The sequence below is a fragment of the Macadamia integrifolia genome, chromosome 13 (assembly GCF_013358625.1).
Source record: "Macadamia integrifolia cultivar HAES 741 chromosome 13, SCU_Mint_v3, whole genome shotgun sequence".
Classification (NCBI taxonomy): domain Eukaryota; kingdom Viridiplantae; phylum Streptophyta; class Magnoliopsida; order Proteales; family Proteaceae; genus Macadamia; species Macadamia integrifolia.
The window spans coordinates 8,847,495-8,874,247 of record NC_056569.1 but is presented as its reverse complement, the minus strand read 5'-3'; the positions used below and the strand labels follow the sequence as shown (position 1 = coordinate 8,874,247).

The following is a 26,753-nucleotide window of genomic DNA, read 5'->3' as shown; positions in this document are numbered from 1 at the left end:
TTTATCTTTTGTATATTCTTCCCATATTTTAATACAGATGATCTTCTAGCAAAAAAAAAGTGAATCATTACAGCGTATCATATTTATGGTCCATAAACCCATCTTAATTGATACAATGATAGACCATACCTTAGATCCGTAAAATCACAAATAAATTCATAACATTACAATAAAAAGGGCTCAAAGTTGGAGTACAAATTTAGAAATTGAGGAAATAAGGAGAGTGGTTTGTCTATTCTGCTCTATAATCCTTGAAAGTAATGATTCACTGAGACCCAAGGTTCAGTTAGTAGCTATAGATCATTGTACCAACACAACTCTACAGCCAAATGAAACTCCTACTCGTAAATCAAAACATAGTGCTCACATGCTGAGGCTTATAATGTAATTATATTCCCATCTTCTCCTCGCTGCTGAAAATTCTTTATGATTCCAATAAATTAATAAAAATAAATCAAAAGATAGGAAATAGGATTAACGATCAACTCAGCAAGCATGGTGGAGGCTTATTTGTTAATAAGATTCTACATCGATAAAAACAGTGCAACTTTGGATCTTAGAATGGTGGAGCAAAGATTTCTGTGAATAGGTAAAGAGCCACAAACAGCAACTTTGTTCATAACATACAAGTAGAAGAAAATCAATATTATTTTTTCCCTCTACTAACATGGATCGGACAATTCCTATAAGAAATCTTTGTAATAGAAATACATCACCTCAGAATTCACCACCGATACATCACGTCTAAATCACACCCTTCTTGAAGAGATGGAAATTCCATCGATGTTGTTATGAGACTCAGGAGATCAGCAAGCGCCAATGATGAATTGGTCCACCAAACTCAAACCAGGTTGACCGAGTGCAACGTCACAATGGTTCTACGGATACCAGAAATTAAGGTTTCTGATGTGAAAAATAATAGATAACAGAACTGATATGTTTATGTATGGTACTAATATGACCAGGAAAAAGAAAGAGAACTCAGAGAAGCCATGCCCGCATTAATAAATAATCTGTACAAGAAATACATAAGCTAAGTGTCCTCAAATTCATAAATAATCTCTATAAGAAAGAATCAAAGGAACGGATGCAAAGATAATACATATGCTTCTGAGGGCTAGTTTACATTGGCCAAAAAGAGACAGCTCTTCCAGCAATGACGTCTATAGTCTGAAGCAGGAGGTAAGGCTCCGTTTGGTATCATTCTAAAAAAACGTTTCTGGAGTTTTTTCGTTCTATTGAAACGAAAAAACGGAATCTTCTGTTTGGTGCACTTATGGTCCGTTTCTGTTTTTTTTGAACAAAAAGTGAAAAAAAAAACTGAAACGAGATTGGACGGAACTCCATTTTGGAGTTCCGTCCTCCCAGTTTCGTTCCACTTTACAAAAAAAAAAAAAATTTCCTGATAAAAATCTGAAATTTTGAAACTCCATTTTTTCGTTTAAAAACTGCGTTTTGACACAGAAACTGAAATTTTCGTTTTTGACACGAAATGACGTTTCTAGAACATAAACGATACCAAACAGGCCCTAAGTGTTACAATGTTTCGTTTTCTTAAGGACCTTCTAGCTCACCAGGGGAAGCAGTCTTGAAATAAGCACTTAGGTGATTGTTCAAGCAAAGACCCCATCATCTTTGGCTCATTTAAACCGGAAAGATCTAACTCTCAAACAAAAAGCTAGGGGTCGAATAAAAATTTTCAAATGTTGATTAAGATTGACATCTAAAATTACATAAAAAGAGAAATTTGCAATTATGAACACTTAAGATCCAAGACATTGGAGAATCTTACCATTAACATTCATCTGCTTGATGCAACTATTTGGCGGTGTAATCTACAAGAGAGACCTGAAAATTTGCAAGCTGATATACACATGACAACATCGATAATTTTGCAAAACTTGAAGTTAGATACATCCCAAACCCAAATCCTTGCCCTAGACGAATTCCAATACATAGAAGACACGACATATTGGCAAGCACATGGAAAACACCAGCATGCAACCAAATGCAAGTAATAAGGTGCCATGCCTGGTGTCCATGGACCACTTCTTGAGCTCCCAGTTTTTGTGCTTCCATCTTCTTTAGACTGGAGGAATAAAACATATAACAGCTGCTCAAACTAAATCCCTCTTTAGCAATTATGAATCACTATATGTAAGAGAATTCAAACTTAGGTGTGAAAGACAGATGGTTAAGACATTAAGATAAATAAAAAAGAGCAACACTATCAGACCCTCTTACAGAAATGGATGTAAGACCAACTTCAGCAATTATAAACCATACTTATCAACAAAAGCCACAGTTGATCTCGCAAAATTACCATAACCACGCACATCAATGCACCACTGATGTAGAGACAACCAGAGAAGTAATAGAGATTAGATGCTGAAGATATTATTACAATGCCCAAAAATAAGAGACAGAAAGAGACCCTAGTACTCCACAGCTGGTCACTGGAGGAGAATACGCATAAGAAACGTCACCTTCTGCAAAATAATGTTCATAATGTCGAATATGAATCAAACCTACTTAAGTCATCTATTAACACTTACATCCCAACTCAATGTTAACCAGCTAGATAAATAAAACAAACAATTAATGACTTGACATACCACGAAATTTGCTAATAAAGAAAAGTAGAGGCATGCTAAAATCGAAAAGCTGAAAGGACCACAGCGATGCAAGTTTAGATGCCTTTAAGAAGGCTCATTTCAATGCTTCTCATCCCAAATACAGTTGTAACCTCATATCTACTAATTGATGCTTTCATAAATTCCCTCAGTTCGGACTTTGGAGAGATCAGAGCTCTGTGATCGATTAACAATTTTAAGCATTCCATTTCTACTACTATCTCAACTTAAGAACGAAATTTGCTAATAAAGAAGAGTAGAGGCATGCTAAAATCGAAAAGCTGAAAGGACCACAGCGATGCATGTTAAGATGCCTTTAACAAGGCTCATTTCAATGCTTCTCATCCCAAATACAGTTGTAATCTCATATCTACTAATTGATGCTTTCATAAATTCCCTCAGTTCGGACTTTGAAGAGATCAGAGCTCTGTGATCGATTAACAATTTTAAGCATTCCATTTCTACTACTATCTCAACTTAAGCATTTTCAATTTTCTTAACAATATGTTGTGGACTAATTTCTCTGCACTTCAACTTATGACAGGTTCGACATAAGTGCATCATAACCAGAACTGCTTTTTTTCTTTTTACTTTAAAATTTTAATTAATGCCCTTAGGCATCCTCAAATGAAGTCTTCCTCACGATCCAATTGACAAATTTTGTTTACAAAAATTATGCATGCAATAAAGACAGTCGAATTTAGGACTGTCTAGACAATCAAGATCTCAAGTTTTGAACCATGAGGAAACTATAATATGTAAAATTCTGCTTCCAAGAACTTTAGTTATTTTATTTATAGACACATAGGATGTGTTTGGTATGCGTTCTTGGAACGCATTCTAGGCCTGGAATGCATTCTAGGATGTGTTTAGTAGTGTTTGGTATGCATTCTTGTTCATGAGAACTAGAATGCCATGGAGAACGAGGGTTGTTTTAGAACAGGCAAATTCGTGCATTCCACGTTCTGAAAATAAGGATCAAACTCGTTCTCAAGGCTCGTGATAATCTCGACTTTCATCCTTGACCTAGAGAGCGAAGAAGCATTGAGAGGAAACCTGTGAGGGAAGCTTCATGGAGAAGAACCTGTGAGCTGAGGGGGGCTTCAGCGATCAATGATCTTTGTCGATTTCTCCTCAAACCCTATCTTCTTCTTCTTTGTTTATCTGATATGATTTTCCCATTTACTGTTGTGGTTACCTTTTTTGATTTTATCATATAACCTCATCTTCTTAGTTGGAGATTGAACAGAGATTTTCTTGAAATGGTCTCCAAATTTTTGTATTTTCTACTTTTTATTTTAGGATTTTAGATGGGAAGTTTGAATCAACACTACATAATAAATTTCTTTATTGGTGATGGCTTTGAAGCATCCAATTGGAGTGGATGCTACGTTAATGTGAGTGGTGTTGGGGAGGAAAGAGATTTGAGAGTGGGTATTGTGGGAGAAGAAACTTCCGTGTTTTATTTCTGCCCCCCTACCCCCTACCCCCTACCCCCTACCCCCTACCCCCTCTTTTCTCTTTTCCATGAGGATGTGATCTAGAAGTCTTCTCGTGCTCTCACTGTCTGAATTTATTTTAGCCATACTGATTTAAATTTGTTTATCAATTTTTGTTCTAGAAATTTTCTTGTAATTCAACTTCTTCTAACTATCTTAGGGTTATAATCCTCTTAATTCTCCCATGCTGTGTATCATCGAACATGGTATAAAATTGTGCATTTCAAGTGTTCGACAAAAATATTGAAAGAACAGAGTGTTATCATAAAATCAGTAAAGCCCTCGTAAGAAACACCATTTTAGGGGCAAGTAGCCAAATTGAGACATGTTACAGACTATGTGGTAAGAGTGCTTAGTGGATGGGAAAGAGCTAGGTGCATCCCCCCACATGGTTTCAACATGACAGAGTACAGGCAACAATGAGACAATTGAAAAGAAGCTTTGTCTAAATTTAGTTCTCTTGAGAAAAATAAAAAACAAGAGGTCACAATGAAGATCCAAGTTTTTCCCTTAGGCTTACTAAAATTTAAGTACCTCTGTTTGCCTTGCGGTGATGAAAGTTACATCTGTTTTTTTCTCTCAATCATTAATACCATCTCTAACATGGCAAGTTTGGTATTTTGGGGGTCATACAAAGGACCAAAGCATTTGCCAATTGCTCGGTAGACTAGTATATTATGCTTGCTCTTTTATCATTCCTTGTCTTGCATGCATTTCTGAACCAAAACCTCCATGAAAGTGGCATCCCCTTAAGAAATAAGTTACGAACATATCTCCTACCAGATGTCCACACACCTACAAACAAGATCATTTCCTTGTCTTTCTAGATATGTCTGAATATCTTACCACATAGTCTCATTACCTCCGAGGCAACCACAGATCTCTTACCACATAGTCTCATTACCTCATTACCACTGCTCTATTTGGACAAGGAGGTATCTTTGCACGGTTGAAAACCCATCTTGGTATAGTACAATAACTAAGAAAAACAAGAATCATGGATGGTTCTATATCTCAAGTGGGCTTCCTAACATTTGGAAATTCCGTTCCCATGATCAATAACTCTTATTTTATTTTATAAGAGTTATTGATCCCTCAAGAAAATTCCATGGAAAAAAAAAAAAAAACTTCATCAAAACCCCAAAAGCCCCTTGATGTGATTAAGTCAAAGATAGCAAGCCGAGCCCTTTTCTTTTGTAATGATCACCCCAGCCCAGCCCTTTTCATCTCCAAACCTTTTCTCCTCCTTATTTGGAGAACAGGAGATAGTGACCCAAGAGTTATCTATCAAAGGTCCATTGTGTGTTTTAAGTGCAGAACCAAAGCTCTTGAATTTTGATATTATGAATTCAGTCTTCCAAAATCCACATAGAAAATTTGATAACTAGCACATCAACAGTTTTCCAATGAATTTCTTTTTCTATGATAAAAAAAAAAATGTAGGCTTTCTTGAGATGGAGACCCATTCAATCATTGACATTATAATATGGTTTTCAATTCAATAATTTTCAATTTCTTGAAAATTATTGTCTATTACTAAATCTTAAGAATCAAATCCCATTTTCACATAGGATATTGAGTTGGGTCGAACAATTAAAGAGTAGAGAAGAAGTCGCAAGTAAAAAGGAATTTAAAAAAAATGGGTTAAGAATTAAAAAATAATAGTAATAATAATAATAGGACAAATAGGTGAAAAATGTATTTTTAATAATGAGAATATAAATATTATACCAAACACAGTTCTCATTCTAAAATCAAGAATGCATTCTAACTTAAAGGTGTTCCAAACAATGTTTTCATTCTAAGTTGAGATGCATTCTCCATTTTGAGAATGCATTCCAAGAATCCATCGCAAGAATGCAAACCAAACACATCAATCTAACTGATAATAACATAGTAGATTCTAACCAGTGTCTTTAATCAAAATTGAAAGAACAGATAACTGAAACTCAAAAACAAATCTAGATTATAGTCAAGTTAAAAGAACATATCAATATATGCATATAACTGATCTATATAAAATGGTTATGAAAGAGAGCATCTAGTATAAAGTTCAAGAATGGGAAATCTAACTTGTGCTAGAGTTCTCTGATATGGAACAATATAAACAAAAAAAAAGAACAAAATTTAATAGAAGAGAGGGGAAATACAAAGCTCCTCCTTTGAAGATCTTCTACGTCAATAGAACTACTCCTGCACATTAAAACCAAAGGCTCTAAACCTATATTAAAAAAAAGAAAAAAAGAAAAAAATGTAATTCGGTGTAAGTAACCACAGAAAATCAGTGATGGATGGGAAAGGTGGAAATGCACATTTGTTTTTTCTCCGAATCAAAAGTGTGTTTGAGAGAGAGAGAGAGAGAGAGACGAAGTCCCTGTAAATAAATTTAAAAAAAAAAAAAAAAATGATTAGAGAGGGAAAGAGAGTTGAAGATGCAATAAGTCAAGCGATTACAGAAAGGCAAGCTGGGTCATGTTAGCCAAAGGCATAGGAAATTCTACATAAGGATTTTTATTGTTAAGCCTCCCGATCTAATTCAAAGCTCATGATTAGATTCACACAAAAATATCTCAAACCCCATGTCCAATACAATCCATAAACCTTAGATAGACAAAACCCAAGTAGCGATAAGCACAGTCAAGAAGAAAGCTCAAGCACAGTAAAAACATAGGTTGAGAGGACAATAAATTCAATCAAAGTCATATCCATTGAACTCTAGGAGAGTACAAAAAGTAAGAATCAACAACTCAAAGCAGGAGAGGAGGTGGGGGAGAAAACCAGATGGCTTGCTTAAAAATTATTAATCAAGCTCAACTGAATAAGTAAACAGTAACTTTGTATTAATAGTTTAATACCAATATATACATCAAGGGGAAAATTAAAGAGGTAAATGGGCAAGCCATTAACGAATTAACCCTTACAAAGTATAAAAGTCACAATATCTTCACAGACCCAAAAAGAAAAGTGGGTTCTATACCAGTAATCATCACAAACAGGAAAACTTCCTGAATCACAATAAAGCCAATACGAAAATCTAGGTTTCTGATTCACTCTTGAGAGCTTTGATTTTAAATCTGTACCTTGGCGCCCTAGGGATAGCCTGACTTGGGCCCATATGCATCTGGTCAGAACTGTTAGTGAGGGGAGGACCACAGCTTTTGCAATTGATCTTGGTTCTGTTCCTCTGAACTCCCCAGTAATTCACTCTCAAAGAAAGGAATCAACTTGTCTTCTTTCTCAAATCTGAATTTAATCTCATCGATCCCAGCAAATGAGAGAGTGCCCTTGTTGCCTGCCTTAAAGTAGAAATCGGCAGGAAACAGTTGGTTGATACTTAGATTCAAGTTGGCATCGCATTCCCCACAAGTCTAAATTGAAGCCATCGATCACACAATATTTATTCCTATCTGGATGAATGTGTGATGTTGAAAGAATATTTCTCACGCACTCAATTGCTTTTTTTCTTGAACATCTAGAGCAGCATTGTTAGCAATATTTCAAAATTGGTTGCTACATGTCTTTATAACCCTTTTTCCAGAAACAAAAATCCCCACTTAAGCATAATCTAGTGCATTACCTTTTCGTTTTTCCTCTTCGCTACCAAGCCTGGAAAAACCAAGAAATTTAACTCAACTAATAAACACATCCTATCAAACACAATTGAGAATGTTAAACTAAAACAATAACAAAACAGATACAATAAAACTTAAAATATTAATGGCAAAAACCTGCAAAATTAGCTTCCGATACTAACCCAACTGATTACCTAATTCATAACGCCCACTATCCACCATGAACGATCTGATTCGAAGCTAAGGAGATGGAGTATGCCGCATAAAAGTGAAAAAGTGGTCTGCCTTTCTAAGTTGCAGGAAGTTGAATCGAAGGAGGTGGAGGGAGAGAGGGAGAGAGACAAATAAACATATCCAATCAAACACAATTGAGGATGTTAAACTAAAACAATCACAAAACAAATACACTAAAACTTAGAATATTAACGACAAAAACCTGCAAAATTAGCTTCCGATACTACTAACCTAACTGATTACCCAATTCATAACACCTACTATCCACCATGAACGAACTGATTCGAAGCTAAGGAGTTGGAGTATGCCGCCGAAAAGTGAAAAAGTGATTTGCCTTTCTAACTTGCAGGAAGTTGAATCCAAGGAGGTGGAGTATGCGATAGAAAAAAAAAGTGAGAAAGAGGGAAAGAGACGAATAAAGGAGAGAGAGAGAGAGAGAGAGAGAGAGAGAGAGTAGAAAAATAGGAGACACGAAAAAGAAACTATATATTTTATTGTTGGGTGCGAGCACTGTTACTTAAAACGCAGTTGCGTTTTTTTTCCGTTTAAAATGTGTTTTCTTGTATGCTATTATACAATATGAAAAAAAAAAGAAACGATAAAAGAATCTATTTTAAACATGTTTTAAACGACCGCTTTAAATGCGTATCCGTTTTTTAAGGGTAAAATATGAATTTTATTAAAAATTTAATTAATTAATTAAAAAAAAAAAACATATAGTAAAAGTGAGGAGTGAAGACAATATGGTATTTGGTTTTTGATTTTTAACTTCCATACTATCTATAGGAAAAAAATCTCATATTCTTATAGCCCATTGAGTAAGGAAAAGCTAAAGCTAGCAACATCATATTTTCTTGTAGCCCATTGGGCTATTTTATCTTGGGATTCCCAGAGCTTTTGGAACATTAGATGTATGTATACTGGTAATAATCTCTTAAATTGCATGGGTATACTGTCCTTTTTTTGGTTTCGTTTTTTTGAAAACTACGCGTTTAATATTCGTACCATTCGTTTTCGTCCGTTTGCCGTTCCCTTTTTTTTTGACATTTTTTTGACCGTACCATTCATCGTTTTTATCTGTTTAAAACACATACCGTACATTTTTGTTTTTTTACCATTCCCATTTTAACTAATAGTGGGTGGGAGAGATACAAATAAAGAAACTATAATATTTTTCTTTTTTATAAATGTAAACGTTAAAGATTGAGAAATAACAAGGGTAAAAAAAAAAATAATAATAATAATAAATTGAAGAAAAATGATAATAAAAAAGTTAAGGTATTTAAATTTGAAGGAACGATAAAATAGTTTAAAAAAAGATTAACAGGAAACATGAGTACATGCACTTATATAATAGTATGATAGTATGATAATATGATTTATCATATTATATTATACTACTTTTAAAAGTATGTACTTCAACTTTTTGGTATGTTTTCTCATTAGACAAAATTGTCCCTACTGTTATTGAATTATTAATCACTCAACCATCATATTGTTTTTAGAAATGAGACCATAAGACCTACAAATAGTTGGACATCCTAATTTTTCTTACTTCCACATGTGTATCACTAATTGGAGGGATTCTTATCCCTCTATTTTAGGATTAAACCAATGTCCCTTAAATAAAAAGACCTCAAGCCAAAGGACACTTCCTTTCCCACTCCCATTCATATATTTTGCTTTATTCCTCATTCCTACCGGTCACAACCTCTCTCTCTCTCTCTCTCTCTCTCTCTCCACTGAAATGAGTTGTTTTTTGGACTTCCGCAATTAGCACGAAACACAGATAGACGAGTCCACAGAGGAACACCAGAGTAGCCAGGGAGAACGAAGGTGACATTGGAGCCTTGCATTGGGAAAGTCTGTGAGTGCCCACAGAATTAAATTACCGATTTGACAATTTCCTCTAATATATCTTCATTTTCTCTCGAAATTGTAAAAACTATTTAATATTTAGTTTAAATAATTGTTAAAATTGAAATATGCCACCACCCACAAGTGCAAATGCAAGTGAAAGTTTACAAGAAGAGAAACATGTACTGCGAAATTAAATAATGAAAAAAATAACATAATCATGTAGCTGGTTCTTATATTTTGGGGATGAATTGAAAGGAAATTTTGAATTAACTAGGTGTATAAAATAAGATGTATGGATTATATCTTGATTGTTTTTTCAAATGTTGTCATCTCTAATGGCTGCTTTCTCTTGGGTTTGATATTATAAATTGAGGTTCAACCAACGGGATAGTAAAACATTGTGAAGAATCAATTGCATTAGAATCTTTAGTCCGTTGAAGAGACAAAAAACCATTAGTTTAGAGTCTCGGCCATTTCAATTGTTAAAAATTAAGATATTTGCAAAGAGTTTACTAATATATATATAAATATACACACACACACTAGTCCTCACTCTTGTTTGTGAGCAATGTGGGATTAAAAGTGTTTCTTTACTTTTTGCCTTCTTAAAACCGACTTGGGTGTGTGTTGAGTTCAAAACTTAACACTACATTCAAGGTTTTAAGTATTGGTATCGGATACTATATTGGAGGGGTAATTTTACAATTCGTATCGTATTGAAAAGATGCAAGATATTAAGAGAATTTGATACATGTATCCTATCGTATCAGAGTCATATTTTTGAATTACATGCATTTATTCAAACCAAAGGTAATATTCTACCAAAAAAAAAATTAAATGTAATATTATTAAGACTCAATAACTTTACATGATTCTAAAATGATGCAAACTCAAGACATTTTTATGAGACTCAAAAATAGCCTAAAAATACAAATACATGTAAATTAAAAAAACACACAGTACTAATTAAAATTGTAGAACTAGAGAATAAAAATGAGCTTTCAACAGCAGCTCAAACAAAACACATTCAAATAAGAAATAACATAAAATATTCAAGAAAAAGATAATTAAAGCACACCATTCAGAACTTCTAAAGATAGACTTTAATTAGAAGAGTTCCTAGTACATCAGAAACTTCCAGAGAAGAAAAACCCATAAGAGGTTCAACAAAAAGATAGAAAAACTAATCCAAGTCCTTTAGAGAGAATGCTCATGCAATGAGCAGAAACTAGATAAAGAGTACAAAACATCATATAGATAGATTTTTAAAAAGCTTCTTGATTAGGGACAAAATCTATTTTCTAATCATCTTGTTTTTCAATTTCATAAATCCACAGCTTCAGATACTCAGCTTGTTTCAAGGCTTTCCAACTTCAAAACTACAATTTCTTTTCGATCCTTGTTGGTAAAGGATGTTGGGGATTCTAATCCATAGAATCATATGAACAATCCCATAGTGTTTAAAATACAAGAATCATAAAAGAGATAAACCATGTGTTTAATCCCTAAACCAAGATCAATAATTTTTGGGATCTTAAGAATACACAAACATTAGATTTGTCCCATCTATGATAATCAATGGGAGTAGAGGAATACCTGTGTGTAAGTTTAGAATCGCATGAGTATTGATCACGAACCTCTATCCTATGTGGTTGAATATTACTCCCATGAAGATGACAATGAAGAACTACTTAGTGGAGTTCCATTAGCTAAAATTTTCTGCAATCTTTCATCCTTGGAATTTTCTCACATATGCACTACTCCTGTGAGGGGAGTCTGTGCTTCCAAAATCATGAAGGTAAAACTGACAGCTGTAGGGACCATTAGCTTCAATTTATAATAGAATCTCTAAAACCCTAATTCATTCCTATAATGTATTGGGCTAGGAGTTTCCTAATCAGAGTGTGTTTATAATTGCTTGGGCTCAATGGATCAATCGATAACAGTTAAACCCATATAAAAGTCCTAACAATCTCCCACTTATGCTACACTGATACTGATGTCTTTCCATTGACACCCGGCCAAATAATCTCAAAGTTGAACACCACTCAAACAAACTTTGATTCAATTAGTAATTTCTATTATTGAACAATAGTAGAAAATATACCTCAATATACAGCATATAACTATCTAATATTACAAACAATAGAAAACTATCAATTCAAATCACCTGGAAACATATATATATATATATATATATATATTTATTTATTTATATAAGAAACTGATATCATAGTTGTGATCACATGAAATATATCTTTTCTTATAGGTATTTTTCTGATCTAAAGATCAGCCTATCTTGAAAACCTCACAGGTAGTAAACTTTGATATTAATCAATACTTAGGCAAACCACCATTTTCTTGAATTAATATCTTACTTTGGTATACTGCCTATGGTTAATCACCACTACCATGAATTTAGTTAAATACCACCATAAATCACAAACTTTGGCAAACCGTCTGTGGTAAACCACCACTTCCTTGGATTTAGGCTAAATACTGTCATAAATCATAAAATTTGGCTAAATACTACATATTATAATGAACTTTGGCTAAATACCATCAATTATCTTGACTTACTATCAATTACTTTGGCTAAGCACTGCCAATAAACCTTAGCAGACACCGCCTTTAAACTTTGACTTTTACTATCTTTAAACTTTGGCTGTCGCCACCATGATATCTTTGGTTAAATGAGATCATAAAACTCCCACTAATCAAGCATATCAAAAACCTCAATAACACCAATGTCAAAAAAAAAAAAAAAAAAAAAGACTTTTGAGCACTTTGTCCATAAATTTGGGTGGCATCACTTTTAGACAAATGTCACATTTACTTTGAAAAATACATAATTGAACTAAATGTACTACTTTGGTGGGTTTCAGTCATTCTTATCATGTTTTCCACGTTAGAGATGAATATATGTATATAAGTGTATGCTATAATGTGTTTCTTACACAACCAGGGACAACACAAACAAATGAAGCGTAAATGTACATAAATAGTTCAGAGAACAGGATTTAAGACACAATCATTCTAAAATTACTCCAAAATCATTATAAACTTAATAGGGTAACAAAATTGTTCCTATTTCTCTTCAGTTGTGCTTTGATCAATGACAACACCTGTGTTGGGTTCCCTGAGAGCTAAACCAGATCAAGTAACCCTAAAAGTCTCAAGTATGAAATATACACACCAAATAACCGGGCAAGAAAATTTATTATGTACATCTAGCATATAAACTATACAAGAAATGTACATTTAGCAGATAAAACACACAAGAGTCACAACGTTAACTACATTCCTATCCTTTGGGCTAAGAATGCACTGGTCCTCTTGTAAATCTAAATTTACTGTGAAAATACAATTACTTTTTTTTTTTTCGAAGCATGCTACAAGAAATAGAAGCTCTATGTTTTGGAACCGTCCTCCAGCCTTTATAAATTATGATATAAATTGAGACTTTTAAAAGAGACCGAGGTATCAGTTTATGTGAGAGAGACCGAGGTATCAATTTATGTAAGTTTCTATTGTAATTTTCTTTTGGTTGGATCTTTATCTCTACTAATGGCAATGCTGAAGATGGAATATTGATCCAATGGTCACTCTGTACTGTATTTCTCTCTCTTTCCTCACTATTAACACTATTCTCTTGCTGACTTTTAGCCCAAAAAAAGAAGTGAAAATACAATTATTTTTATCACCTATGAGCTTAGAAATCTCTAGGTTACAGTCCTTTCCATACATGTATTTTCTTTAACTTGGAGATATCATATTTGGGTAAATGTCACCAACTTTGCTACGCTTGAAAAAACTATGAAAGAATAAGATGTGCCACTTTGGTGGCTTCCACCCAATCATTTCATAGCTTCATAGAAATGTACTGTGCAGCATATCATGTGCGAAAGCTCACATTCAAAAATAGTCCTTTTGCGTTAAAAACAATATAGTACACTAAATTTATCCTCTCACTAACAGCCTAGTATATTGAATTTATCTTCCCACTAGCAACCTAGCATATTGACTTTCCACTAGTAATATCCTCCACTAGCAACCTAGTATACCAAATTTATCCTCCCACTGGTCGAGCCACATAAAATAACTTAAGATCCATAATTCTATCCTCCCACCTGGTTTGACCAGTTATAAATTAATCTATTTATTTGAAAGCACAAATTCATTTATATGTGAATTAGACAAAAACTTGTTCGCATAGGCCCAAAACTAAAGAAAAACACACATTTTAATCAATTAATATTCATAAATAGGTTTTCAAAGTCAATGGCAGTGTTTAAGAACTTGGTATTGGATTGATCAAAATCGGTACTAATATAACACAATCAATCCGAATTAGCCCAATTAGATTGCAAAAATAACACATGAAACAAACCTATAACCTTATGGTCATAGCCATGTAATACTCATCCATCCTATTGCCATTGATCAATTGTCCAATACATTTTAGGGTTTTTTTTATTATTTATTATTATTATTTTTTATTTTTTGCTTTAAAAGCACAATACCATACTTTTGGTTTGGATTTCCTAGTACAGAAAACTAGGTCTTTGAGGCACATGTACACCTTAATATCCTCAAACCACTTTTACAGATATATAGTTTAATGGTTTATCACAAGGAAAATGATTAATCCAACATACAATAAAGGCGTGTATATATCCTAAGCATGTAATATCATTGAAATTAAAAACACTATTACAATGCTAATAATTAAACATAACAAGAGTGTCAACCGTAACTACATTCCTAACCTTTGGGTTTGGAATGCACTGGTCCACTAAAAAACTGCAATGACTATGGGAGCTCTTCAACTTCGAAAATTACTTCCACTTTTGGGTGAATAACAACCTCTAGGTTAAGGTCTGTCTATAGTATACTTGTATTTATACTTATCTTTGATAATGTGGCATTTGAGTGAGTATTACCTAATTCCTGCCAACAATTTTCTGTGTCTTTGAAAATAAGACAAAACCTTTGAGCTTCAGACCTATTGCAGTAACTTTGAATTTTACCACTTTGGTGGGTTCCATCCATTCTATTGTAATAGCTTGCAACTACACTTGGTAGTTTAAATTTGTGAATTATTTAAACATAAAAATCATATGTAAACAAAGGCATGATTTTTCGTTAGCCAAAAAATTAGTTCCTATGCTGACATGCAAGTGATGTATAGATTGGTTTTCTTTTATTTCTTCCAATTAAGAGAAATACAAAGGAGGATACCAAAACTCCCATACTTGTAATTTTTGCAAAATAGTCCCTAAACATTTCTCAAAATTAGGCTCATAATACATCAAAACGAAGAACACAAAAAACTAGATTCAACGCCAAAAAATTGGATTCAACGCAAAAAAACTACGCCAAAAAATTCATCTGTATGAGCCTGTACGATCAATTTAAAGCATACTGCCAGAAATTGATTTTAGCTTTGGGTGTGAACCAAACCAAATCGAGCCAGACCAAACCGGGATGAACTGAACCTGTTCAAGCAAGTGGGTCGTGGGTCAACCCAAATGGGTAAAAAATTTGATCCATGGGTCAAAGTATGGACCAGTGGGTCGGTCAAAAGTCAACGTCAAACTTTGATTGGGTTAGTCAACAAGACCATTGGGTCTATGGGTTAACACAATGGATCAATCCGGTCAAACCAACCTGGTCAAACCAACCCATTAGATAGTCAACCAAGTCAACTAAGTCCAACTCGAAAACCCTAATCGAGTTGAGATATTTATAGTCATGTCAAAAAATAAATTTTATTTAACTTTTGCTCTCAACAATGCTTGAACCTTGAACCAATAGGTTAGAAAAGAACCTACTAACTACTTCAATACCATAGGAACTTGTGAATAAAAACTCAAAGAAAAGTAGTAGACATTAACTTTCATTTTTTTTTCCTCCGGTTATCGGATTCTGGCAGTGAGTCTGGCTGACTCCGATGACGTGCCATATACCGCCGTGTCCGTCTCCTCGTCTTCTACAACTTTCATGAAAAAAGTTTTTCCATCTGGGATCTTTAGATCATGGTAAAATGGTGATTTTCATAGATTTGGGACCAAAACCCCATATAAAATCTATTTTTAATCGATTTTTCTTCATTCTAGCATCATAGGGGTTGGCTTTGATACCAATTGTTGGGGATTCTAATATATAGAATCATATGAACAACTCCATAGTATTTAAAATACAAGAATTATAAAAGAGATAAATCATGGGTGTAGTCCTTAAACGATTTTTTGGGGTCTTAAGAATTCTCAAACATTAGATTTGTCCCATCTATGATAATCAATGGGAGTAGAGGAATACATGTGTAAGTTTAGAATCCCATGAATATTGATCACAAACCTCTATTCCATGTGGTTGAATATTACTCTCATGAAGATGACAATGAAGAACTACTTAGTGGAGTTCCATCTGCTAAGATCTTCTGCAGTCTTTCAGTGAGGGGATGAGTCCGTGCTTTCAAAACCATGAAGGTAAAAGTGACCGTTGCAGGGACCATTGGCTTCTATTTATAATAGAATCTCTAAAACCCTAATTCATCCCCACAATGGATGGACTAAGAGTTTCCTAATCAGAGTGGATCTATAATTGCTTGGACCCAATTGATCAATCGGTATCAGTTAAGCCCACATAAAAATCCTAACAAAGGATACTGCCTCATCTGCAATATTCTTGTCCTTGTTGAACTTTTCTCTTGCTTGAAGAATCCTTTGATTCAGGTTGCTGATATGATTTGACAAAAGTTTTATTTTGGATTTCATATAAATGTTCTCATAAGCAGCTTTTTTAAACAGTAAATCGAAAGATGATGTCATAATACTTTGGTGGCAAAGGAAGAATATTCATACTAGGTTTGCTAGTAGGGATGTAAATAGTTCGGTTCTGACTCGGACCCACTATTATTCGAATCCAAATCCATTTACCGAATCCCATCCGATATCCAACAGAATTTATAAAATGGGTTAATTATTTGGACATCCCTGACCTATATATGATCCAATAAACTATCCAATTAGTAAACCTTAATAAACCAATCTGACCTATGTCGATCGATTTTCAATTACCAACTTCATTGGAAATAAACTGCTGTCCAATGCCCATTCTTAGAAAGGTGCCAAAATATTACCAAAATATCCAATATCATATGTGTTTTAAAAATATTAAAAATTAATCACATTTTACAATCATATAGTTAATTAATCGGATATTATTTGATCCAAAATGGAAATATCCAAATCCGATTATCTTTCTGATGGATTTGAATATTGTTCGAAAACCAAAATTCTGGATTTGAAAACACCTCAACATATTCAAACATAGATCAGTTATGAATTTTCGAATATCCATTTACATCCCATCCCAACTTACTACTATCCTCCATAGAAAAAGATGGATTTTTTTTTTTTTTAAAGAAAATAAGCTGGAAATGAGTATCGTTGAGTTAGAGTAGAAAAGGAAAGAAGTCGTCTTCTATGAGATAGACTAGAAGCTTTAAATAGAAAAATGGTCAATAAACGATCATAGAATCTGAAGTGTCACAACATATATTTTTAAGAGAGTGGAAAACTTGAAATCTTGGTTCAATAAATGATACCACAAAGAAAGAGCAAATGTTAGTTTCTTTCGACGGTCTTCACTATAGAGTGTTGAGAGATAATTAAAATCGGATTGAATATCGCAGGTGGCTCAATACTCTGAGAAAGACAATAAAAACAACTGAGACCACAGATCAGTAGCTTGAGGACGATCCAATCTTTTCAAGGAATTCATCCGTTGGAATCAAAGAAGTTGAAGCACTCGAGAGTGTGCTCAGGTATGAAGTGCTGCTATTCTTTTTTTTTTTGTTAACTAAGGTGTCCAGACCAGCTTACGCGCACCTCGACTAATCTTTGGGGAGACTAGAGCAGCAACCCACCGCCACGGTCTCCACTTAAATCACATATGCACAGATGGGGAATCGAACCTTAGACCGTGCACCTATCCACACGATCTCCAATTCACCCTAACCATCTGGGCAACCCACGGATGTGTATGAAGTGTTTCTATTCATCTATGGAGAGCTGGTTAGCACCACCATCAAACTTTCTAACAGTACCAACAACCATATCTTCTAACGATGGAGAGAAAGGAAAAGAACCTTTTAAACCAATCTTACAGAGAAAAAAAAAAAAAAACATTTACAAAGTTTGTCTTACATGCACTTACATAGACGAGTCTAGATTCTCGGCAAATGGTGAGGTGCAGTGAGTATCCAATGGCTGGGAGGATTTGGTCATGCACCTCCAGCCGCTAGAGGCTCACCTCTCACTACAGAAGATTTTCACACCCACACTCAAACACATGCACCCACCCTCAGACACACACACACACTCTCTCTCTCTCTCTCTCTCTCTCTCTCTCATACACACACTCAAACTCAGACTCAGAAAAAACACACCCACACTCAGACACTCAAACTCAGGCACACACCTACAGACACACACTCACTCAAATTCCCACAATCAGACACTCAGACACAGACACACACACCAAGACACACACTCACTTAGACACACATTCAGACTCACATTCAGACACACTCAGACACACACACACACGCACACGCACACACACACACACACAGATTTAGACACACATTGTAATACCCTTTTCTCATAGGACAAGGGTAATTTTAACTTTTCACTCCTTGTCAGAATATTTGATACTGTTGACTAACTTAAGAGTTGATTTTTGTTGCGCAATCACGTTAATTTGAAGTAGAATACTAGTTTACATTACTTGATTTCAATGTTGGAGCATGGTTGCAATAATAATATTTTTCTAAGTATAGCATGTGTACCTGTTATGACTCTTATATTTTTATTTGTGGAGTTATTAGAATTTAAGCACTTAGCCTAGTGGTTAAGACTTTAGTTACTGAGGAGGTCGAGGAGAGAGAGAGATATCTTACCTAATTGGATATATAGAGATTCCAACAAGAGAAGTGCATTGTCTTCTTCTTCGATCTTGACATTTAGAGCCTACAATGCCGTTGGTAACATGTTGAACTCATCTAGATGCATCTTAAATTTTGCTTCCATTGACAATGGAAGATCATGTTTTTTTTATGTTAAAAAATAACCGATTTGTCAATTACCTGGACTTGTTCCTGTACTCCAACTTTGCCCAAACTCCCTCTAGATCCACCAACCCAATGACCTTCCGAAAAGTGTTATCCGCCAGATAAAATTATATCATATTTTTTGCTAATCCCTCAACTCTAGCCACTCATCATTCATCATATTTTCTGGTTTTTCTGATTTCTTTCTAAGAACCTTGACTATCGCCTCTTGTCTAAGAATACTTTTCACCTGTTGTTGCTACAAGGTGAATTCATTATGACCATTGAAGAGTTATATGAAGATTTGAACTCTTCACAACTATCATGTTAACAAGATTTTAACCTCGTGCCCGTCATCAACCTCAATATACTTGATTATCGTTGATCTTGTATGAACCTTCCTAATCAAAACCAATAGAGTGGAATCTACCCGTTTTATCCCTCCCACTGAAAAACTATAAAAAAAAAACTTAGGAACATCTGCCTTCTGTTGCACACCCTTTTTGCGAAATCAGAATTTCCATACAAAACCAAAACCCATAACAAAACTGGCTCAGGAAACGGGGAAAAATCTTTTCATTTCACTCTTTCTCCTTCTTCATACAAACTTAGTCCCTTAGCCTTCTTTTGTCATGTATTGTACACATACCATGTAGTAACCTCATCGTTTCAAATCCAAAAATGTATCCAATAGAGCGGAATCTACCCATTTTGTCCTTCCCACTGAGTTCAAAACTACGAAAAACCCAAGGAACACATGCCTTCCGTTGTGCACCCTTTGTACAAAATTAGAATTTTTGTACAAACCAAAACCCGTAATAGAACTTGCTTACTAAGGCATCGTTTGATAAAGTCCGCTGTTTCTGTGTCTAGAAACAGCAGAAACGACTTTTCACGTTTCCGGAAATAGAAACGGATTTTTTGGTGTTTGATAAACCTATTTCTTGAAACATTTTTTGTAGACATAATGCCACTAAAAAACCCGATAGTATCATCGGATGCTCAAAAGGGAGAGAGGGTTCTGTTGCTTCTTTTTAGGTCTAAATAGTTGAGAGATTTATTGGGCACAACAGTTTTTTTTTTTCCTCTCAAATTCATTTCTAGAAACGATGAAACAAGTCAGACTTGTTTCGTCAAAGTCGTTTCTAAAATTTTAAATATGCATAAATTTTGATTTATGTTTCTAGAAACTGGTGAAATGGAACAACTTTATCAAATGCTTTTTAAGCTATTTCTCCGTTTCTAGGAACAAGAAAACGTAAAAACGACAGAAACAGAACGTTGTCAAACGATGCCCAAAGCTGTGTTTGATAGCCAATAGAAGAAAAGAAAAGAGAATAAAAAAGTACAAATATTGTACTATTTTCTTGGTTTAAGAATTCTCATTATGTTTGGTATGTCTTGAATTTTTTTGAATTTTAAAATTCACCTTGGGAATGTTGCTTGCTTAAAACACAAGAAAGCACAGGAAAATAGAAAAACTTTTCTTTTCTATTTTTCCATAGGTAACCAAACATAATTTTTTTTTCTTTTCTTTTTTTCTATTTTTTAGATTATTTTTCTTTTCTTTTCTTCTCTTGGCCAACAAACACCGCCTAAACGTTCTCCTCCTTCATACAAACTCAATCCCTAGGCTTTCTTCGTAATTTGTAAACACACCATGTAGTAACCTCATCTTTTAAATCCAAAAATGTATCTTCCCCTTGGGCTTCGTGCCCAAGCCAAATTTAATTTTGATTTGTCCCCCCTAAACATGGGACTACTACCCACATGATTCTGTTTACTTTTCTTAATCATATTCTATAATGATGTGAGAGAATCCCCTTACCCAACCTCTTTTCTTTTGTCTTTTGTTTTTATGTGAAGAGTCTTCTCCTTCTTCATGTCCTTATTGCACCAACACTGCAACATGGAAGTAAATTCGTAGAAATTGAACATGGAATATATAGGAACTCTCAAAACCTAATTCTCACATAATTATAATTTTACTTTAGTAAATATAATAGACCCAAATATATATACAATGTAGTAAGCACCAAACTAATCAAAAATAGCGAGAAAAAAGATACGTTGATAAGAATGATTTTGATACATCTATTGCAAAACATGAAAATATGTTTGGGAATGGAGGTAAAAATCATTATGATTTGTTTTTTTCTGAATATATTTCATCGCCTAAATGTTGCAGAGAATTGAGAATTCTAATTTATTTCCATTTTGCAAGGTGACACATGAACAAGTATTTCATTGAAGGAGAAGGGATTCCAAATCGGATAGAGTACACATATGCATATCCACAACAGGAGAGGAGAGTTTATGATTAAAAAAAAAAAAAAATCATTTCACTGTAAGGGATGTTTTTTAGATGTGTTGGTGTATCCAATACCACCGCTCAAGAGCATAGTTAGCAATTCGGACGAATAATTCGCGAATTATTCGGCCGAACCGAATTTTAAAGAATTTTATCAAAAATTCGGATCGAATCCGAATTAAAAATAAAATTCTTTAAAATTCGCGACTTTTTCAAAAATGAATATAATTCGCGAATAATTCGGACCGAATCCGAATTAAACCGAATTATTCGGTCCATTTAAACATTATTTTAAAAAAAAAAACCAAAAATAAAAAATAAAAAAATAAAAAAAAACAATTTAAAAAATAAAAAAAAACCCCAATAAGATTTTTTGACCGCTTTTTTGACCGAATCCTTAAATTAATCGTCCGAATTATTCCGAATAATTCTCCATCCGAATAATTCCCGAATCCGAATTTACTAACTATGCTCAAGAGTGCTTTTCCCTTTATTATTGAGTCAGTCTAGAAAAGCATTAATTATCCACATGGATAAGGGACATGGGTTGTGATGAGTAACTTTTATTTATTTATTTTTACTTGACTTGGAAAGACAAGTGGTCCCAGTCAAGCACTCACAATCCTATAATGGGTGGCTCACAAGTAAATAACTTCCTTAATAATAAAGATACTACTTTCACCTAAAAGAGAGAGATAGAGACGACACTAATTTCCTCACTCAAGATAAGGATGTAAATGGATATTTAAAATTTTAAATTTAATCCATATTCGTATTTATTTATGAGTATTTGTATTCATTTAGGAGTATTTCGATTCAAATTTGAATAATCAGAAAAAAATCTATCGATCCAAATAAATATCCAACTAATAATAAAAAAAAAAAAGTAAGTAATTGATGATCTTGAGGGTTCTTAAACATTTGATAGGTTGTAAAGACTGAAAAAAACAAAAAGAAAAATTCTTGGACCAAGACTACTGTGAGACAGGGATTGAGAGCTAACCGTATCCCCCCTAGGGAGGAAGGTCTAGCTTACAAGTCAAAGATATGAATAATTAGTCAAAAATTCAAATTCAATTCGAATATGAATCCATTTAGGGATATTCATATCCCATCAGAGAGTATCTATTTCCGATCACTTTTAATCCATATTTGATCAATATTCGAATCGTTTACATCTCTACTATAGAATACATATTGTGTTATGTAAATTTTATTTTGTCTGTTTTTTCTTTTTTTCTCTTTCTACTCCAACCAAATGAAAAAGGGTCAAGTAAAGCATTTCCAATTTAATTATGGGCGGCCCACAAGATAATAAAGATGCTACTTTCACCACAAAGAGAGACCAAATGACTTGGAAAGACAAGTGGTCAAGTCAATTGGTCGAGCTCTGTCAAGCCTAGTCGGGCGGGTGGATGCTTCTCTCCTCACCCCTTCATCGAAACCAATAACCTCTATATAAAGAATTGGATGGGAAGCAAACGAGCACCAAATGAATGAAATAAGCCATAAGCCATGAGTAGTCTTCTCGTGCTGCTTCGGCTCCTCTTCATCATCGTCCTGTTATGGCCAGACGTAGCAACATTAATGTCGCCACTGGCAAAGCCCAATTGCTCTGCTAAATGTGGTGATGTCCTTGTTCCCTACCCCTTTGGCTTCGGATCTAAAGAGTGTTACAGAAATACTGAATTAGATGATTTTCAGCTAATCTGCGACGACAACTACAGCCCTCCAAGTTCTACAAATTTCATTTCAAGGACAAATCAATATACTTTCTCCTATAAGTAAAGATTGCTTCAACAAGTTGGGTCAACGGATTAACCGGCTGCAAAGTTATACGAAAACCACCGACGACGCGAGTCTTTTCACCGTGTCTGATACAGAGAATAAGTTCACAGCTCTGGGTTGCGACACCATTTCTCACATCGACGGTTACAATGGCCGGAACTTCCGGAGTGGGTGTAGCATGATTTGCAGCAACGTATCTGATGTGATCAATGGTTCCTGTACGGGCATAGGTTGTTGCCAGACCTCAATCCCGAAGGGCTTGGGAAGCTTCAATGTATCTCTTGAGACCTATGAAAATCACACCCACGTCTTTGGTTTTAATCCTTGTAGCTACGCTTTCGTTGTTCAAAGTAGCTGGTTCAACTTCTCAGTCTCGGATCTCTTCAATTTCACAAGTGTTAACGGATCTGTCCCTCTCGTGTACGACTGGGCAGTGGATATAAAGTCTTGTGATGAAGCTGTGAAAAACCTAACTACTTACGCATGCAAAAATAGCGAATGTGTCACCTCCAAGAATGGTTTTGGCTACAGCTGCGTTTGTTCCAAAGGTTATGAAGGGAATCCTTACCTTCATGACGGATGCCAAGGTAACTCTCAACCACCAACCCTAACTTGCATTGTTCCCTCTTTATCTCCCCTCCCTCGGAAGAGGGTGGAGCCCAAGTAACATATAAGGTGGTGCCAAGGTGATTTAAATTCAGGTAAGACGCTTCTTGAAGCGCTTCTACCCACATGGGTATTCCCTCACATGGCCAGATAGTTACCAATGAAGCAGAATCTTCATCCTAACAAACATAGCTATAAACAAGAAAGATTCTATTTCATCGTTAACTAACCATGGAGGTGGAGAATCCAGAAACCTTAGAATCACCAATTAATGGGCCAAACCCCCTTGGGTTCATGTTCTTTCTTCTCTTAGCTTTTATAGAACAATATTATTGCTCACTGTTCTTGTGTATGTGTACTGTTGGGTGCTGGATTTGATGAAGACGTGGATGAATGTAAAGTCGCTACAAAAAATAATTGCTCTAAGAATGCTATATGCAAAAACACTCTTGGGAGTTATAGCTGCTATTGTTCAAAAGGCTTCTATGGTGACGGTTTTGAAAATGGGACTCGCTGTGTCAAAACGGTTTCTATTCCAGTGACAAAAATTATTGCAGGTAATTTTTTTTCTTCCTCTTTGAATGTTTGTCTTATAATAATTTTTTAGTGGGGTGAGATTCCATAAAAAAGAGAGGAAATGTATATGGATTCGAATTCTATGGGAAAAAGAGATATAGGAGAGGAGTGAGATAAACACCAAACAAGTTTTCCATTAAATCCTACCAAAATTTTCTACGACAAAAAATTCTACCAAAATTGGTAAGAATTTGGAAGTGAGTGTGGTGGGAAAAGTTAAGTACCACATCAACAGACAACAATTATTTGATTAAATGACGAGTCCAAATGATTCTCTACCCAGTTGGGGTCCTCTCCCACATGGCTAGTTACCAATGAAACATAATTCCCATCTAAACCGACACAATTATAAATAAGGGAGATTCTATTTCATTGGTAGCTACCTATGTGGGGTCTACCAATGTGGGTACAGAACCCAGACCCTTAAATGACATTGTCCGATAATTTTACCACCCCATTTATCCAAATACGAATTTGTTGTAGTTTGTGGAAAACAAGTACAAGTTTTCCATCCTTTTTAATTTTACCTTTTTTCCACTTTTCTCCATCAAATAAATAGGGCCTTACGGGAGAAGGTTTCCACAATGCTCATGCATCAAGGACCAATGGGAAGGGGGTGGGAGGTCATTTTACATGGGAGAAGAGAGATAGAAAGAGTGGGACGCCCACACATGTGAGTGGGCGTTGTTGGAAAAATTTTCCCATATTTTTAACTCACTCCTGTTGCTTCAAATTTTATCTTGTTTACATGGTTTTCACTTGTATACACACTTTTTTTTGTTGTTGTTGTGTATACATGGTTTTTTTATTTGTATACTTACAAACATTGTACACAAAGGGGTGTCAAAATTGAATTTGAAGAATGGATGTAAACCTATGCTTGAAGCCCTGCCCGAGGGTGGCCAGACATTACAACCCATCACTAGTTGGCTTGCACACCCCTACCCTAATAAAATCCGTAACGTTAACAGATAAGTTATAGATTATAAAAGTTTAATTATACATCTAAAATCTGTTTTTAATTTGAGCAGGTGTCATCGTTTGCATCATAGCTCTACCTATCTTCATTTGGCTTGTGTATTGGGCAATTAAGAAAAGACGGCTCATCAAACTTAGAGAAAAATTCTTCCAACAAAATGGAGGTATGTTATTGCAGCAACAAATAGCTTCATATAAAGGGGAAGATATTGCCCAGATTTTCACCATAGAAGGGCTAAAGATGGCAACCAATAACTTCCATGAGAGTCAAATAATTGGCCAAGGAGGGTTTGGTACAGTTTATAAAGGAACCTTACCTGGTGGCAAAGTTGTTGCCATTAAGCGATCCAAAACTGTTGACAAAGGCCAGATCATACAGTTTATAAATGAGGTGGATATCCTCTCTCAAATCAATCATAGGCATGTGGTGAAGCTCTTGGGTTGCTGTCTAGAGTCAGAGGTTCCTTTGTTAGTTTATGAATTTGTCTCCAATGGAACCCTTTACCAACATATCCATAGCGAGAATAAAACAACTTTTCTTTCATGGGATAATCGTTTAAGAATCGCTGCAGAAACCGCCGATGCATTGGCCTATTTGCACTCTTCTCATTCAGTACCTATCTTTCACAGAGATGTCAAGTCTTCTAATATACTACTGGATGATAAATACAGTGCTAGAGTATCTGATTTTGGAGCTTCAAGATTGGTTCCTATTGATCAAACTCAAAAGACAACAATGCTTCAAGGGACTCATGGGTACTTAGACCCGGAATGTCTTCCTACAGGCCAACTAACTGATAAAAGCGATGTTTATAGTTTTGGAGTAGTTCTTGTAGAGCTTTTGACTAGGAAAAAGCCGATTTTTATGAATGAATCTGGGGAATGGATAGCCCTTGCAATTTACTTTGTATCTACAATTAAAGATGGGAATCTTTTTCATATTCTTGATGAAACAATAGTAGATGATGATGGGAATAGACAACAGTTAACAATAGCTGCTGAGATTGCAAGAAGCTGCCTAGAGGAAAGAAGGGAAGATAGGCCTGCAATGAAGGAAGTTGCAAAGGATCTTGATTCTTTGAAAATGATGTATGAGCAACCATTATCACAACATGTTCAGGAGGAGACTGATTTTTCTCTAGGTGGACCATCGACGAGCTCTACAGATCCAGTTTTTGAAATAGGATTTGGTAATAGTTTTAATGATGCTGATGATCTTTGTGAACATGGCAGGTAAATGTATGTGCTAGTTTTAACAAATAACAATGGGGGAAGATTTTAGGGGTTTAGTTTTTATTCTAATAAGTTTTCTTCTTTTTGTAGGTGAGAGGAAAATCATGCTAGTGAGTTAAGCACTTCAAGGCTTATTATTCTACACTTGGATCCAGAAGGAGTTGTGTGGCGCCTTTTCTTGATTGTAAATGTTCTTATTATGTGGAGTGAGAGTTTAGGAGTGTTGGCTTAGATTTTCTATACTTCTCCGTTTCTGTTGAATGATTGGAGTCTATCTTTATTTATGGTGTAATAGTCAAAATGTGAGAATTAATCACAGTTTGGAAGGTTTGGCTTTTAGTCTTA

At 34.8% G+C, this 26,753-nt stretch overlaps 1 protein-coding gene and 1 pseudogene across 1 annotated transcript; one reads left to right on the top strand and one right to left on the bottom strand.

Moving 5' to 3' along the window:
- Positions 1 to 6,950: 6,950 nt before the first annotated feature.
- Positions 6,951 to 7,515, bottom strand: LOC122060132 (annotated as a pseudogene).
- A 15,299-nt stretch (positions 7,516 to 22,814) lies between these two features.
- Positions 22,815 to 26,753, top strand: LOC122058977 (wall-associated receptor kinase 2-like). The gene is made up of 5 exons (XM_042621693.1): positions 22,815 to 22,854; positions 22,955 to 23,602; positions 24,005 to 24,178; positions 25,229 to 26,408; positions 26,499 to 26,753. Exons 1-5 carry the CDS (start codon positions 22,815 to 22,817, stop codon positions 26,500 to 26,502), a joined length of 2,046 nt encoding a protein of 681 aa, XP_042477627.1. The 3' UTR covers positions 26,503 to 26,753.

Bases quoted from the DNA above. Each gene is read 5' to 3' on its own strand.
- LOC122058977 (XM_042621693.1), top strand. From the start codon at position 22,815: ATGTCGCCACTGGCAAAGCCCAATTGCTCTGCTAAATGTG. The intron at 22,855-22,954 runs GTGATGTCCTTG...CGACAACTACAG, and splicing joins CAATTGCTCTGCTAAATGTG to CCCTCCAAGTTCTACAAATT. The intron at 23,603-24,004 runs GTAACTCTCAAC...GATTTGATGAAG, and splicing joins CCTTCATGACGGATGCCAAG to ACGTGGATGAATGTAAAGTC.